Below are 16,926 nucleotides of genomic sequence, written 5' to 3'. Positions count from 1 at the left end.
TGAATAATGATAATATAGAAAAATGATATGATAAACATTATCATATCATTTATTTGATACACACATGATAACCGACAAGATAACGTTTTATTTTGTCATGTATTTGGTACACATCTCATCATGACATGATATAATATATATTATATTTAAATAGCAAAATTATCATTGTGAACAATTACATATTAGTTTTTTTAAGTTAACTTATTAATATTTTAAATATTATAAATTAACAAAAAAAAAATACTAAAAAAATTAAATAAGTAATGAAAAAATTTTATATTTAAAATTATCAATTGACACTACTAAATAAATAATTAATTTTTTAAAAAAAATCACGAGTAACCAAATAATTATATTTTATTTGCTATAATGTAAATAAATATATATTATATATAAGTCGCAAAAATACTCTTGTAAATAAATTATATTTATTTTAAAATTTCAATTAACTTTTATGTTTCAAAATTAAGGTAAAGTCAATGTTTTAATAATTGCATGATTGCCGAAAATACCAAGAGAGTAAAAAAAAACATTTTAAATAAGATATGACATTGTATAAATTATGGTTTTTTTTATTGAAATAACCCTATTTTGAAAAGAAAAAAACACCAAAAACTACTCCCTTGAGAGAGAGCCTTATTGGCCATCAGAAAAGCTAAGAATTTCAATTACTGGTGCTGGTGGTTTTATTGCATCACACATTGCTCGCCGCCTTAAAACCGAGGGACATTACATTATTGCTTCTGATTGGAAGAAGAATGAACACATGACTGAAGATATGTTTTGTCATGAGTTCCATCTTGTTGATCTAAGGGTCATGGATAACTGTCTCAAAGTTACCAAGGATGTGGATCATGTTTTCAATCTTGCTGCTGATATGGGTGGAATGGGTTTTATCCAATCCAACCACTCGGTTATTATGTATAACAACACAATGATTAGCTTCAACATGATTGAGGCAGCTAGAATAATTTATATTGTTTCTTTCTTTTCACATTCACCCATTTTCTCTCATTCTTCTCACGATCTTTTCACTTTGACCCTTAAAGATACTATTACACTATTTTTAATTTCATTTATGCTCAAATGTGTTATTGGACATCGGGGCAAATAAATGCTTGAAAATAATTTATTTCTACTTTGAAGAGGTGTAGATCAAATATTTTTTTTCACAAAGAAATAAAGCAGATAATTTAGTGGATTTATCTTTACTATTTTTATTGAAGATGTTAGTTTGACTACTCCGGTTATATTTAAAACAGACTAACAAAGCAAGATATCACTTGACACTAAAAGAATTTTTGCTGAAAAAACTAAAGGTACTTTTACTCGTGTAAAAAATATTAGAAAAGCAAATCAAATGTATTTTCTTTGTGATTTTGGATGGGATCGGCCTCAAAAATTGGTAAACAAAATATATATGGTATAAATAATGAAATTAAAGGTCGTGAGCAGAGGAAGAGAAAATAGGTGAATGTGTGAAGAGAGACAGTAGAAATTAAAGTTCTAAATTTTAATCTTCATTTCAAAAAAATCATTTAAAACATTGTGAAGTTAGTTTAATAGTGTTATAATTTTTTTATAGAAGTTTGAATGAATGACAATTCTAAAATGAATCTGCATTTGCAGGAATGTAAATTAAACAAAAAAAATTACGAGGATCAAAATAAAAAAAAAATATTATAATTACAATGATCAAAGATATATTTAAATTCTTATTTTAATATGTATGAAAGGATCATATTAATCACCCATTATAAGACGAGAAAAGTACTACATGTAGATTATTAAACACAATAAATAATAATATTTTAAAAGCAAAATACTTGTCGTAGTCTTTTAACTTAATTTCAGGTAACAATTCAGTTATTTTTTTCTCTTATCAATTTGATCTTTTATTTAATTTTAAGTAACAATTTGATCATTTATGTTTAAAAATGTCAACAATGTTATTCTTGTTCACATAAACTTAGAAAATCCATCATTGTTTTCAAACAAAACTCAGAAAATGCACCATCAATTTCAAGAAAATGCATAAATTCATCAAATTCATAACTCAAATATTCAAATAAACTTATATCTTCATCTCCAACAACAACAACAACATCAAATCCATCAAATAAAGAACTTACCATTTAAGATTTGATCCATAAATCACCTAAAAATATCTTCGTCTTCTTTTTATCATTCTCCAAATCAAATCTGTAACCTAAATCTTAAAATGTGAATTCTGAATTTTATGGATTTGATGTTGTTGGAGATATAATTATTAGTTTATTTGAATATTTGAGTTATAAAATCACTGAAAATATGGATTTTATTGAAAATGATTATTAATTTTTTGAGTTTTGTTTGAAGACAGTGATAACTTTTTTAGATTTCTGTAAAATATGATAACATTGTTGATATTTTAAGACATAAAATATATAATTATTACTTAAAGTTAAATAAATGGTCAAATAAAAAAATAATAAAAGATTAAATTGTTACCAAAAATTAAATTAAATGATCGTATGAAATATTTTGTCTATTTTTTTAAAAATAAATTATCTGTATTATATGAAATCAATATCCAAATCTTGCGTCACAAAATAAAAGAATTTGATCCGTCCATTGGTGATAATTGATTTCTAACAAACAAATGAAACCTAATTAGCTAATCCTATAAGAAAGAGTAAGAAGCAACCTTTCACTTTTAGAAATAAAAAATTGATTGATGGTTTACTTGGCGGAAGGAGAAAGGGAAAGATGTTAAAACCATTCATGTCATATTTGATTTATACTTAGCCTTCAAGGGTGTGTGTGTTTGACTTATCTTCCATTATAGAAGTTAGTTTAAAAGCCAATTTAGTTAGTGATGTAAAAAGAGAAGCCAATTATAGCTATATATTGAGCACTATACCAAATAATTTTTAGACATGCTTTACTCCCTTTTTAAGGTAGTACTTCAAAATAATACAACTTATACTCTTTATTTTCTTTTTCCAAAGACACAATTAAACAAATAATATATGATAGTTAGCATGCATACATAATGGTTAATTATTATATGAGCCGTGTTATTTTAACACACAAATCAAATATTGTATAAAATACATTAAAATTGTATGTAGTTGGATTCCAATAAGAGAGAAAAATATATTTAAAATTATACAATGTTGGATGTCGAGAAAATATTTCTCGATATATATTTATTTTCAAAACTTGCGTTAAACATCATGCGAAAAGGGAAACACGGTCTATAATTTGTTTCTCTGTTTATTTTATCATGTTTTAATTTACTTTGTATGGAAACATTAATTTTTATTGAAATGCATTAATTTTCTTAGTAAAAAAATTGAGGAATATAAGTTGTATTATTTTGAAGTGCTACCTAAAAAGGGGAGTAAAGCATGTACACAAATTATTTGGTGCAGTGCTTAATATGTAACTTATTATTGTCTTCTTTTTTACATCACTAACTAATTGGCTTTCAAACGTACCTAATTAAACTACTAATAACTTATTTGATGGTAGTTCTATATATCGTAAAGTTAAACTTTAACATGTGTATAAAAAAAGAGTTAAATTTGACATATGCGTAAGTTAATTAAACAATCTTATAATATGGTTCATATGAAATTATGTAAAATTACACAGCATTCACATACGTGATATGATGCATCAATAATTGGCAAAGAAAATATAATGCATTTAAGGGGTAGACAATTCAAGACTTGAAAACATCCTCATAAGAGGCACCATGTTTAGCTAGCAAACCCACACACTCATTACCTTGCTATTTGGGACCTAAAACTTTAAGGGTTGTTAAAATAATAGAGATCCCACCAAAATCTATTTAAAAAAAAAATTTAAAAATCGTTAAACAAAACATAAAAATGACATTTGAAATTATAATTTGAGATCATAAGTTCATTATGCATAAAAAATATATTACCACTATGTGACATATGCTAAAAACAATTAGTCATAATTGCTCTTGCGGTCCTTTAACTTAATTTCAGGTAACACTTGAGTTATTTATTTATTTATTCTTTTTGATTTAGTCTTTTATTTAATTTTAAGTAACAATTTGACCATTTATGTCTTAAAATGTCAACAATGTTATCAATTTTTTACAAAAATTCAAAAAATCAATCAAAATTTTAAACAAAATCCAAAAAATTAATTATCATCTTTAATATAATACAAATTTTATCAAATTTATAATTTAAAATTTCAAATAAACTCATATTTTCATTCTTTATTTGATGAATTGGATGTTGTTGGAGATGGAAATATGAATTTATTTGAATATTTGAGTTATGCATTTGATAAAATTTACATTATATTGAAGATGATAATTAATTTTAAGGGTTTTGTTTGAAAATTTTGATGAATTTTTGTAAAAAAAATGATAACATTGTTTATATTTTAAGATATAAAAGATCAAATTGTTACTTAAAATAAAAAAAAATATCAAGAAAAATAAATAAAAAAATGAATTACTAAAGTGTTATCTGAAATTAAGTTAAGAGACCGCGAGAACAATTATGTCAAACAACTACTATAGTTATAGTAGTTGAACAAATAGTTATAGGGTAGCAGAATTTGAACAAATAGTTATATTCCGCGACACACTATTTAGTATATAAAGTGTTGTTAAATAGTGACCATCGTGGCGCTATAACATTGTAATGTGAAAGAATTTGAAAAAACCATTATTTTCTATGATCCACGATATACAATACTGATATGATAGATAAAGAAACATGTGCTCTTTGTAATAACTCATGTCCATTTAATGTGCCATCATATTATGTGTTCATATTTCTTAACTAACTAGTCCTACTTTTCTTTTGTAATTTTTTTCCTTGGAATTAATCCTCCAGGCAGCTCTAGAAGCAGCAAGGGTTCTGAATCTTAAGAGCAATAAATATTTCTCAGGACCATATGGTATGAACTTAGGCCATAAACGAAGTTCTTTGAAACGACTAGTTGAAGATTTTCAAGCATGATCTTTTGATTTTTGTTATGCAGGCGAGGATGTCATTTTTGTCGCTAATGATTAGCACACCGCCCTTATCTCTTGCTACATGAAATCTATTTACCAGTCAATTGGCGTCTTTAGAAATGCTCGAGTAGGTCTAAACATCGACACTGGATTAATATACTGGAACACTGATAAACTTTAGTAGTGATTTACCTATTTTAGCTTTCATGACCAACTAACAAGTTCTTCAAATTTTCTTGCTGCCATTATTAGGTTGTCTTTTGTATCCACAACATTGCTTACCAGGGAAGATTTGCATTCACGGATTATGCTCTTCTTAATCTCCCTGACCAATTTAAAAGCTCCTTTGACTTCCTTGATGGGTATGCTGCTTTATATAAACTATGAACTGCCCAATTCAGCACTCATGACCAATAAAAAGCTCCTTTGACTTCCTTTATGTTGTTTTAATCTTGTAGGCATCTTAAACCAATTATTGGAAGAAAAATCAATTGGATGAAAGCTGGAATTTTAGAATCTCAACTGGTTTTAACTGTTAGTCCATACTACGCTCAAGAACTAGTGTCAGGCCCAGATAAAGGAGTTGAATTGGACAACATTCTTCGTCAAACTGGTGTTACTGGAATTGTTAATGGCATGGATGTTCAGGAGTGGAATCCATCCACTGACAAATATATAACAGTCAAATACGATGCTTCAACGGTAAGAATGAATTTTTTTTAAGAGGTAAAGTTTCTCTAAATTGTGTCGTGGCTTATCAGGGAAATAATTTAATTTGTATGTATTGTTTGTCATAAAAATAATTTTTACATGCATCTAATGATAGGTTACCACATTATCAACTATCAATATTAAAAAACAAACTACCACCAAAATTAGTAGTTTAATGAGTATGACAAGTCGTGTTTTAAATTCATTAAATGAGATGACAACATAGTATTGGATGGCAGTATAAAATATTTTTACACTGATTATTCATAAAAATTAAATTCTAAAAATAACAAATTTTTAATGAACTACTCTACTTAGGAATTGGAAAGAAAGGCTCTTCTGAAAGAAGCACTCCAAGCAGAAGTTGGATTGCCAGTTGACATAAATATTCCTCTCATTGCTTTCATTGGTAGACTTGAAGAGCAAAAAGGTTCTGATATTCTTGTAGCAGCCATTCCTCAATTTATTAAGGAGGATGTTCAAATAGTAGCCCTAGTAAGTATAATTTAAAAAAAAGTAAACATAGTTTTCTGATCCCTTCTTACATCCACTTAAGAATAACATATCTCATTTGAATGTGTTATGTCATTTCTTAGGGGACAGGAAAAAAAGAAATGGAAAAGCAACTTGAGCAACTTGAAATATCATACCTTGACAAAGCCAGAGGAGTTGCAAAATTCAATGTTCCCCTAGCTCACATGATAATTGCAGGAGCTGATTTTATATTGATTCCTAGTAGATTTGAGCCTTGTGGTCTCATTCAGTTACAAGCTATGCGCTATGGAACTGTATAATTCCTACTTTACACAGTCCTTTCCTACTGATTTTTCCTCGAGTAAACTGTTTTTTTGTCTCAGAATGTGTGAGGTGATGTCGTTATAGTCCTTGAATCTGTTAAATTCTAAAAGCATTGTTGAATGTGTCATTTTGATAATAATTTCATGTCATGGACTAAACTGACTAACGAAAGACACATTCAATAAGTAAATTGACTTACGCAAGACACATTTCAGAACCAAACTAACCAAGATAAACACATTTGAGGACGTTTTTGTAAATTTGATACATTCAGGGACTGAAGTGACAACATTTGACATATTCAAGCACCAGAGTGACAATTTACTCGCTTTTCTTTCCATAAGATATCCTCTCATCATTTGTCTTGTCTTACATTTTACTTCAACTGATGTTTTTGGACTGTGATAGGTACCTATTGTTGCCTCAACAGGTGGATTAGTGGACACAGTCAAAGAAGGTTTCACGGGATTTCAGATGGGTTCCTTCAATGTCGAAGTAATACCTACAAGCTTTCACTCTAAGCAAGTGACACATAGTAGATTAAGTACTAATCAAGCACTAACCATTATATAATTTCTTTTTAAATAATATTTTGCTTTAGTGTGATGCTGTGGATCCTGTGGATGTTGATGCTCTAGCAAAGACTGTCATCAAGGCCCTTGCTGTCTATGGAACAGTAGCTTTTGCAGAAATGATCAAGAATTGCATGGCTCAAGATCTTTCATGGAAGGTGAGTTAGATCAGAACCTTTGTAGTTCTGTTTTCTGCCACTAGTCTTTATAGGAGTATTTCGAGAAAGTAAATTTATTGTTCTTCATTTACAGAAAAGTTATTTTAAGCTCATTCAGTGACTGAATTTTGTTTTGGAATTGGAATTAGGGACCTGCTAAAAAGTGGGAGGAAGTGCTGTTAAGCTTGGCAGTTCCTGGAAGTGAACCTGGATTTGATGGAGAAGAAATTGCTCCACAGGCAAAGGAAAATGTGGCAGCTCCATGATGAGATTGAGGACAAAGATGTGAGTGAAGCTTCTGCTAGTCTCAATCTCTGGAAGTTTCTAGGAACTTCACCTTAGTGATGGAATGATTACCCTCTACACTGCAGTAGATTATTTATAAATGCATGTTTTCAAGATTAGCATAGTATTTCTTAGAACAACGAGTTAAAACCTGTGTATCTATCCACCTACCTTGGATAGCTTAATTTTTCTTCTGCATTAGAACTTTCCTCAACGGTGAATAAGCTGGATAACCCTTCTTTATTGAGTCCTGTTAACTTCCCTAAGAGCACATATTAAAGATTCCATAAATGGTATAGTAATTATGTCAAAAATAATAATTTTTTAAATTTTGAGAAATAGATAACACAATTTCCAATACAAAGTTTCTTTCTTTAGTACACTAACAACTGTTCTAAAGATACATGTTAACATTTTCTTTCTTTATATTCTAGACAAAAGGATAAAATTCAGAAAAATTTGGTTTGATTTGGTCAGGATAAAAGGAAATGCATGGAATTTAAACGTGGAAACAGAAAAATTGACATTTTCCTTGTTAAGGATTTTGCCGATCTAAAAAAATTGTTTGGACTGGAACGTGAAGAATCAAGACTTTGTGATTTTCAATGTATAAGAGAAATGATCAAGTGTAGTTGAAAGAAAAAAGAAAAAGAAAAATTAAACATGCTTTAAAACAGAAAAAGTTATCTTTTTGTATTGATAGTGAATTTAGCAAAATCACTGTCACTATAATCAAAATCGTGGTAGTTCACAATTTACTGCTGATACAAACATGCACTAAACAAGAACAAGAATTTTAACCTTCAAAATAAATTAGAGGACTAGTAAAAAAACAACTAGGAGGAGCATTATAAAATTGAGCCACATTATGTTATGAAGAGCTAATTATAAACAATTAATAATAAGATTCCAGTAGATTGGGAAGGAATTCCAAAACATGCACGATTTGTGTTGCACAATTTGTGTTATGTGAGCCCCCACTTAGCTAGAAGCCAGAGGTTAGAGCATCACATTTGTAATGCAATGGCCATTGGTTCGATTGTATAACTGAATTTATAATTTATAAGAAATGATACAGTTAACTACTTATTCAACTAAAGTTTGATAAATGGATTTCAGTATGGTAGAAATTAAGACCTGTAGATATTAACAGATCTGCACAACCCAGTGCAGGAAGCACAAATGCACAAAGGAGAGTGAACTTTTCATTCTTGATTCAGAGAAAAATTAATGCCAACTCAAATTTTCAAGTTAAAAGCACAAACTCAGATTCTAAAGTTAGAAAGCAAAACAAAATCTTGACCTAATAATGGAATCAAAACAAAATTTAGACAGACAAAAAGAAAATCCACCAAGTAACTGAGTAACTATCCATGACCAGTACAAAAATCAGACTAGATCACACTAAAAGTTCTCCTAATCAAACAAGCTGAATCCCATGTCGTCGTCACTCTCTTCCTTGGGTTCTTCCTGTAAATACAGCCAAAAATGCCAATTAGATAACAAACATCCAAAAGACAAATGTAACAACATCAACAATTATTTCACCAAATATCTACCTTCTTCTCTTCTGCAGGTGCAGCAACTGCAGTTGCGGCAGCAGCAGCAACTGGGGCTGAAACAGAAACCGGAGCCCCACCTCCTGTGGCATTCAATATCAAATCCTCAAGGTTTTTCTTCTCGGCAAGTTTAGCAAACAAGCTTGGCCAATAAGATTCAACATCAACCTTTGCAGCTTTCAACAAAGTGGAAATTTTGTCACCCTATCGACAATGACTTAAGAAGAAAACAATCTATAGAAACATGTTATCTTCAATTCTCCATACATTTAATTACCACACTTTACCCATTCACCAAAACTATATTCCAAACCTAATTTCCCATTTAGAAAATGCTTTTACAATTTTGGCCCCTTAACAATGGAACACAGTTAATTTAGTTCTGAAACAAAACAATTGAAAAAAAAAATCACTAAAATTGTAAATCATCATTCATTTTAGTCAAAACATCACCCTTAGATTAGAATTTTAACCAACGCTCATCAGAAATAATTTGTCATTTATAACTAATTTTTAAGGACTATATTAATTTCAAGTATTGAATCTAGATGACAATTAACAATTTCAAGGAATTTATTTTCTGAATTTATATCGTTTAATACACTATGTAGGAACTATTTTGGGTTTAATATATGATGGCCACTTTCTTCTTCAAAGAAAAAAAGTCTCCTTTTTCAATACCCAACTCCTCGCCCCTACTAAATTCGTTGAAAAATCTATGCTAGCAAGAGAAAATGAAAATTCAAGTAATTAAGTTATTAAAATCTCAAAATTCAATTATTTAATATTTAATTAATTATAAATGGAAGCTCCGAAAAGGATACAGTGACAGGGATTTGTTCATCATGAAGGATCATAAGCGAGTAGCTGCAAGCAACCTCTCCCACCGACATTTTCACACTATAAATCGAACAATCAAAAGAGGAAAAAAAAAGAATAAATAATATAAAAAATGTTGAATTTACTTGATAAATTATCAGAATGTGGCATGAATATCTGACATAGAAAAGTACACGGCGAAGCTGGTTACCTTGAAGGAACGAGATAGAAGAGGAGTAGGGTTTTCCTGCGGTGCTGCAAAATGGCAATGAAATTTGATTCTAGGGTTTCGGGGTTTATTTTACACTTTACAGTGTTGATGGTAAAGCCCGTAATGGGCCGTTTTTGAATTGGCCCATTTTAATCCCTTCTTTTTTGACATGTGTTGAAAAATACAAGGGAAGTAAGTATAAAAGAGAGTAACAAGGTGTATTGAAAAATTAATAATTCGTGTCTATTTGTAAAGAAATAATAATAATTTCATTTGTGGCATTTGTAGAAAAAAAGTGTGTTACTACATTGGTCTATAAATATAGGACCTTCTCCACAATTTCTGTGTCCTTTTTTTTTAAACTCTATTAGAATATTTAAATACATTAATTATTTTTTATTAACATAATAATTAACTTACATTTTTTTTTCTAAAATCAATAATAAATATGATAATATAAATGAATAAAATAAACTATAATATGAAATAATGAATTCTCTCTCTCTTCAAGGGTAAACTTGTAAAACAAATATCAATTCTTAACAAAATTAATACAACTACCCACTTTCTTAATTCTCTTGATTTTCTCAAGATGACCTTATATATAAAGACAAAGGTGTTAGGACCAAGACAAAGGTGTTAGGACCAAGTTGGTCTAAAGAACTATGTTTCTTACTTATTTTGATGATAATGTGAAAATAATTTAAAGCAATAATATTTTGTTTAGTGTGTAGATTAAATTATTCTATATGAGTTTACATTGCATCCTCTGAAGTTTGATATAAGTTAAAAGGAATATCAAGACTTCACTTTGAAATTTGTATTTTGAGTCTGATAAACACACTTTGAAATGCGCATCTGGTGATTCTGTTATTGCAACAGTCCTCTGATTAGTTTGCCTCTGACAACTACAACAAGCATCTGATCACTCTGCCTTTGAAAAAGTAAGTGATCGTCTGACTCTGATAAGTGTGACAAGCAAGTGATTAGTTGCCTCTAATAACTGCATCTAGCATTTAACCATCTAACTCTATTTAATAGTCAATGTTTTGATGAAAAGTCAATATTTTAATAGTCAATGTTATGATGAAAAGTCATCACTCTAAAAAGTCAATGCTTTGAAAAGGCAATGTCCTAAAGAAGACAAATTTGTGCATAATTTACTCAACGCGTTGAATCTGTTATCTATCTGAATGATCTATGAGACAAATCATGACATCCTCTGATATTTTTGTCTCTGAATCAAGATATACAAAATTAATTACAAGGATAATTTTGGACAAGGTTTAATAGGAAATCACTCTTGAAATATTTGATATGAACCTTCATGAGACATATTGATTTCTTGCAATCAAGACACAAACTAGAAACCCTAAAGGTCTTTGTACAAGGACGTGCAACTCTCATTGAATAAAATACAACAACACGCTACAATAAGCATGATACAACTGTCTCTGCGCTCTTGCTCTTAATTATTTGTTTTGTCTAAGTGTTGTGAAATACTTTTGAGAGTACAACATTGTAAACACCTTTTTGTGTGAGTATTCAAAAAACCCTTAAACTTATTCTTCTATAACCTAGCCTAATAATTGTTGCATCCCTCAACAGCTTAACTGTACTAAGCTAGAAAATTGAGAATACTTCAACACAGTGAGATTGACTAGTGAGTGTTACGTGGAAATGTGATTTAGTTGGTGAATTAGTGGGTTAAATCCTTTAGTTTGAAGGGATTGAACGTAGTTACCGTATTGGTGATGAACCAGAATATATTGAGTGTATTGTTATGTGTTTTTGTTTCAACATTTCGGTTTTCATCATTTTGTTTTAATCTTTTTAAAACACTTTTAAAATAAAACACAATTCAAACTCCTATTTTTTGTGTTTCTCATTCTACAAGAGACAATATTTGGTATGAATATATATATATATATATATATATATATATATATATATATATATATATATATATATTAGGAAGACATCAAATAACATCCAAAGAATTACACTCATTCAATAACATCATGTCAAATAAATATTTTCAAAATTCGTCGTTGGATTACAAACTTTTATCATTTCCGACGTCATCATGATGCGCTAAAATCAAAGTTAATAGTGTAATTGTATATAAGTTAATTTTGATACATCATGATGACATAATAAATAATTATATATTAATGTCAAAATTTATTGATCTATATGATAGTAGTATCCAACGACTAATCTTGAAAAATATTTATTTAACAGAGTGTTATCGAATCAATGTAGATCACAATATCTTAAATGTGTATTTGATGCGCATGATAAGATAGAGATGTGATAAAATATAAAGCTGAATAATGATAATATAGAAAAATGATATGATAAACATTATCATATCATTTATTTGATACACACATGATAATCGACAAGATAACGTTTTATTTTGTCATGTATTTGGTACACATCTCATCATGACATGATATAATATATATTATATTTAAATAGCAAAATTATCATTGTGAACAATTACATATTAGTTTTTTTAAGTTAACTTATTAATATTTTAAATATTATAAATTAACAAAAAAAAAATACTAAAAAAATTAAATAAGTAATGAAAAAATTTTATATTTAAAATTATCAATTGACACTACTAAATAAATAATTAATTTTTTTAAAAAAATCACGAGTAACCAAATAATTATATTTTATTTGCTATAATGTAAATAAATATATATTATATATAAGTCGCAAAAATACTCTTGTAAATAAATTATATTTATTTTAAAATTTCAATTAACTTTTATGTTTCAAAATTAAGGTAAAGTCAATGTTTTAATAATTGCATGATTGCCGACAATACCAAGAGAGTAAAAAAAAACATTTTAAATAAGATATGACATTGTATAAATTATGGTTTTTTTTATTGAAATAACCCTATTTTGAAAAGAAAAAAACACCAAAAACTACTCCCTTTTGAAAAAATATACCAAAATACTTTTTTTTACTTTTAGTTATAAGTCGCTATTTGGAATGGCGACTTCCTTAAGGAAGTCCAAGTGGTGACTTCCCACATGATTTAAAAAAAATTCAATTTTTGAATTTAATTTTTAATGGAATTATATATATAATTAATTAATATAATTTATAAAAATACATAAAAATAAATAAATAGAAATTTTAAATTACCAATTTTTTTTAGTAAATCCAAGTTCTAAATGGGCATTTCTCAAAGGTTTTTTTTTTAAAAAAAATCTAATTCAATTTTTATTGAAATAACAAAAGTAATATATGTATAATATAATTTATAAAAATAGATAAATAAAAATTTTAAATTACGATAAAATTTTAAGAAATTCAAGTTCGAAATGCCGATTTCTCAAAGGTTTATTTTAAAAAAAAAATTATTTCAATTTTTATTGAAATAACAAAAGTAATATCTATATATATATAGATATATATATAATTAACATAATTCATAAAAAATAGATAAATAAAAATTTTAAACTACGATAAATTTAGGAAGTCCAAGTTCGAAATGCCGATTTCCCAAAGGTTTTTTTTAAAAAAAAAATTCAATTTTTATTGAAATAACAAAAGTAATATATATAATTAAAATAATTCATAAGAATAGATAAATAGAAATTTTAAATTACGATAAAATTTTAGGAAGCCCAAGTTCGAAATTCCGATTTCTCAAAGGTTTGAAAAAAAATACATTTATTTCAAATTTTTTTTAATTTTTATTGAAATAACAAAAATAATATATATATATATATATATATATATATATATATATAGATATATATATATATATATATATATATATATATTAATTGACTAGACAAATAGAAATTAGGATAGCAAATTTAAATTACAATAAAACTACACAAATAGAAATTATGATAATTGACTAGAGCTGGCTGTAACATTTGGACAATGTTTTCGAGTATGGCCAGTTAATCGACATAATCCACATTTTCTCGGTACTTTTTCTTTAACGTCCATTTCAGTTCTAATACGGGTACTATTTGGACGACCTTTTTTAATTCTCCGCATTTGAGGATTGTGATACAATGTTTCACCTTCATATGTGGACCAATATCCTTCATTAGGTATAAGTGGAAACTCTTCTTTGTAGATGTTAAATACATTAACAACCTTGTACACGTCAGGTAGAAGCACTAAATAGTTTTGACGAGTATAAGAACATGCAACTATGACATGTGAACAAGGAACAAGTATAGCCTGAAATTTTCCACAATCCCACCATTTTCTTTGAATGTTGACTTTAAAATGACCAATTGGTCGTACCTTTGTTGGGTTTATTGTTTCATGCACCATGAAAGAATAATGATTTCGGTCTAACTGCATGACTTGGTGAGTATTAGATTTACCAACTTCACATTTAATATTGTCTATGCAATCGTCTGTGTATACTCGACCATAAGCTAATGATGCCTGATGTTGTTGTCCCCTTTCTGCATATAAAACTCCCAATCTATAGTATGTTGATTGTACCAAAGCAGTGATTGGGAGATTGCGTGTACCCTTGAGCACTGCGTTGATGGACTCGGAAACGTTTGTTGTCATGTGTCCCCATCGTCGACCTTGAGAATAAGCCATAGTCCATTGTTATGAGGAGATATTATCGATCCATCTTAAAGCCTCTGGATTTGCCATCTTGATTTCATTGCGATAATACTTGAATGATGGCTCATTTAATGCATATCCTGTTAGAAATGATGTAAAAATTATCAAATATGATAAAGTGATAAATGGAAAATCTACTAAGAATTAGATCATTACCCATACAAACAAGTTTTCTTTGAAGTTCCTTGTCTTTGAACTCTCTCATGAAATTTTGTGCAATGTGTCAGATGCAATACACATGTGTTGACGGAGGATAATGCCAACCATTATTTGGATTATTATAAGCATTGTTAATGGATTCGTGTCTATCTGAAATCAAACAAACATCGACTTGAGGTGTTACATACCTTCTTAGATTTTTCAAAAAAAAGCTCCAAGCACCCCTTGTCTCACCTTCCACAAGTGCATAAACAATGAGAATTGTATTTTTTTATTTCTATCTTGTGCAACAACAAGCAAAAGGGAATTTTATAAAATTAAAAGTCAATGTTAACTCCAGAATCATCTAATAAAGAAATAATTATACATTGTAGAGCATACATTTTAGAATTGATTGGCGGCATATTAATGCATGACAAATACCACAACAAAGTACATATTATGTGGTTGCACTTGTTGAGAGATTTGCGAGAGACAAGAGAATATAGTTGAGGTTCAACGTGCTTGGCAACACTTTATGGTGAATTGTGTCGTGCATCTGAACTCGATGTTATGTCGATCGGCGGATGTTCACATCTACTTCAAACGTGGGCATGGTACCATATGTCGTTTCTTGCACCAATAAGTAATCTTGAGCCTCATTTCCATTCGCAAAAAGGTAAATATAAAAAAAAAAGTTAAATATTATATTTATAAAACTATCAATTAATTCACTAATATTTAAATTTATTTTCGTAGATATAGTGGAAAGGGTATGAAATTTGGCGGTACACCTCGTTATCATACCGCTGGATATCGATAAAAAATTGATCACATGACCGTTAACGATGTATTATATTAAAACATTAAATTATTTCTATTATTTTATTTTTCTTATACATATATTACTAACAAACTTATTATATATCAGTTTATCTGGAGGCCATATCTATGTCTAACATACGATCTTCCAGAAGACAATTGGCTATGGAATGCATCTACATATTTAATTTGTTTCTACATAATATGAATGCATCATACTGATAAAGTGAAACTATAATTTGGACTACCTCAAGAAATTCCACATCCTCTGAGGAACATGAGAAAGTATCATAAGGTAGATTTGCATAAACAAGTTGACTATAGTTGGGCATTATTCTACGAAAATGAGAACAAAGAGTGGAATGAACGAGAGAATCATATTCTTCATGGTCAACCTCTAAATGTTGAATTCAAACCAAGTTATGAATACATGGTTTGGTTTTGCAAAAATTCTAAACGATTTATTTCTGTAGAAAACCAATTGGTTGATCCTCGTGTCAATCCACCCCAACCTCCACCACACTCTAGCAAACATTTTTTCACCCTCAACCTCCCCCAGAATCTAGTCAATATTTTTTTCTCCCCAACCTCCACCACAATCTAGCCAACATTTTTTCAAAGAATCAATGCCCAACACAATACAACAAAATCAATATTATATACCAACACCTCCTGACACTCAACCGTCTTCTCATACTTTTACCCACACACCACATCCTCATACTTTTATCCACACACCACATCCTCATACTTTTATCCACACACCACATCAATCTTACGGGTTCACGCTAGGGGAACAATTTAATTTTGACAGCCATCAACCTCATCAAGAAGACAATCACCGACTATCATTTGCATCAACCGAAGAGGAATTGTTGTATAACACATTCAACACTCATCATAATACACCTGAGTCCGCTACCCAGTTACTGAATAATATGTGTCAACAAAACTTTCAAATTCCAAGCTTTGGGAATGCATATACTCCGTTGAATCAAATATCCAACTGGACTCAAGGTGGAAGTAGTTCTTCTGCAGCACTTCCACCTAGACATCCTCCACAGCAAGAAGACGAAGATCAAGAAGAAGAAGAACAACAACAAGAAACTCGTGATGTACCAAGGCGTCGTCAAAATCCCGTACGTGTGAGAAAACCTCGACAATGTGGTACTGGAGGCCACCTTCGACATTAATTATCGTAATTTTTGTAAAATTTGTGATGTTTTTT

General features: G+C 29.1%; 3 protein-coding genes across 3 annotated transcripts; 1 reads left to right on the top strand and 2 right to left on the bottom strand.

Moving 5' to 3' along the window:
* Positions 1-4,721: 4,721 nt before the first annotated feature.
* LOC101497940 (granule-bound starch synthase 1, chloroplastic/amyloplastic-like) lies at positions 4,722-7,760 on the top strand. The gene is made up of 9 exons (XM_012711987.3): positions 4,722-4,935; positions 5,020-5,120; positions 5,246-5,355; positions 5,452-5,695; positions 6,023-6,199; positions 6,301-6,492; positions 6,911-6,997; positions 7,104-7,232; positions 7,382-7,760. The coding sequence occupies exons 2-9, from the start codon at positions 5,076-5,078 to the stop codon at positions 7,496-7,498; spliced, it is 1,101 nt and encodes a 366-aa protein (XP_012567441.1). The 5' UTR covers positions 4,722-4,935; positions 5,020-5,075; the 3' UTR covers positions 7,499-7,760.
* A 949-nt stretch (positions 7,761-8,709) lies between these two features.
* Positions 8,710-10,392, bottom strand: LOC101497286 (uncharacterized). The gene is made up of 4 exons (XM_004515933.4): positions 10,107-10,392; positions 9,901-9,976; positions 9,077-9,280; positions 8,710-8,987 (listed from the first exon to the last, which is right to left on the bottom strand). The coding sequence occupies exons 2-4, from the start codon at positions 9,967-9,969 to the stop codon at positions 8,934-8,936; spliced, it is 327 nt and encodes a 108-aa protein (XP_004515990.1). The 5' UTR covers positions 9,970-9,976; positions 10,107-10,392; the 3' UTR covers positions 8,710-8,933.
* A 3,593-nt stretch (positions 10,393-13,985) lies between these two features.
* Positions 13,986-14,711, bottom strand: LOC140919193 (uncharacterized). The gene has a single exon (XM_073364763.1). It carries the CDS (start codon positions 14,709-14,711, stop codon positions 13,986-13,988), a length of 726 nt encoding a protein of 241 aa, XP_073220864.1.
* Positions 14,712-16,926: the final 2,215 nt, after the last annotated feature.

The sequence above is a fragment of the Cicer arietinum genome, unplaced genomic scaffold, assembly GCF_000331145.2.
Source record: "Cicer arietinum cultivar CDC Frontier isolate Library 1 unplaced genomic scaffold, Cicar.CDCFrontier_v2.0 Ca_scaffold_5788_v2.0, whole genome shotgun sequence".
NCBI lineage: Eukaryota > Viridiplantae > Streptophyta > Magnoliopsida > Fabales > Fabaceae > Cicer > Cicer arietinum.
Note: the sequence above shows the minus strand (reverse complement) of the source record. Positions and strands in the feature narration are given on the sequence as shown.

Bases quoted from the DNA above. Each gene is read 5' to 3' on its own strand.
- LOC101497286 (XM_004515933.4), bottom strand. From the start codon at position 9,969: ATGTCGGTGGGAGAGGTTGCTTGCAGCTACTCGCTTATGATCCTTCAT. The intron at 9,281-9,900 runs GTATCCTTTTCG...CATTGTCGATAG, and splicing joins ATGAACAAATCCCTGTCACT to GGTGACAAAATTTCCACTTT. The intron at 8,988-9,076 runs GTAGATATTTGG...CTGTATTTACAG, and splicing joins CACCTGCAGAAGAGAAGAAG to GAAGAACCCAAGGAAGAGAG.
- LOC101497940 (XM_012711987.3), top strand. From the start codon at position 5,076: ATGAAATCTATTTACCAGTCAATTGGCGTCTTTAGAAATGCTCGA. The intron at 5,121-5,245 runs GTAGGTCTAAAC...TGCCATTATTAG, and splicing joins GCGTCTTTAGAAATGCTCGA to GTTGTCTTTTGTATCCACAA. The intron at 6,200-6,300 runs GTAAGTATAATT...GTCATTTCTTAG, and splicing joins ATGTTCAAATAGTAGCCCTA to GGGACAGGAAAAAAAGAAAT.
- LOC140919193 (XM_073364763.1), bottom strand. From the start codon at position 14,711: ATGGCTTATTCTCAAGGTCGACGATGGGGACACATGACAACAAACGTT.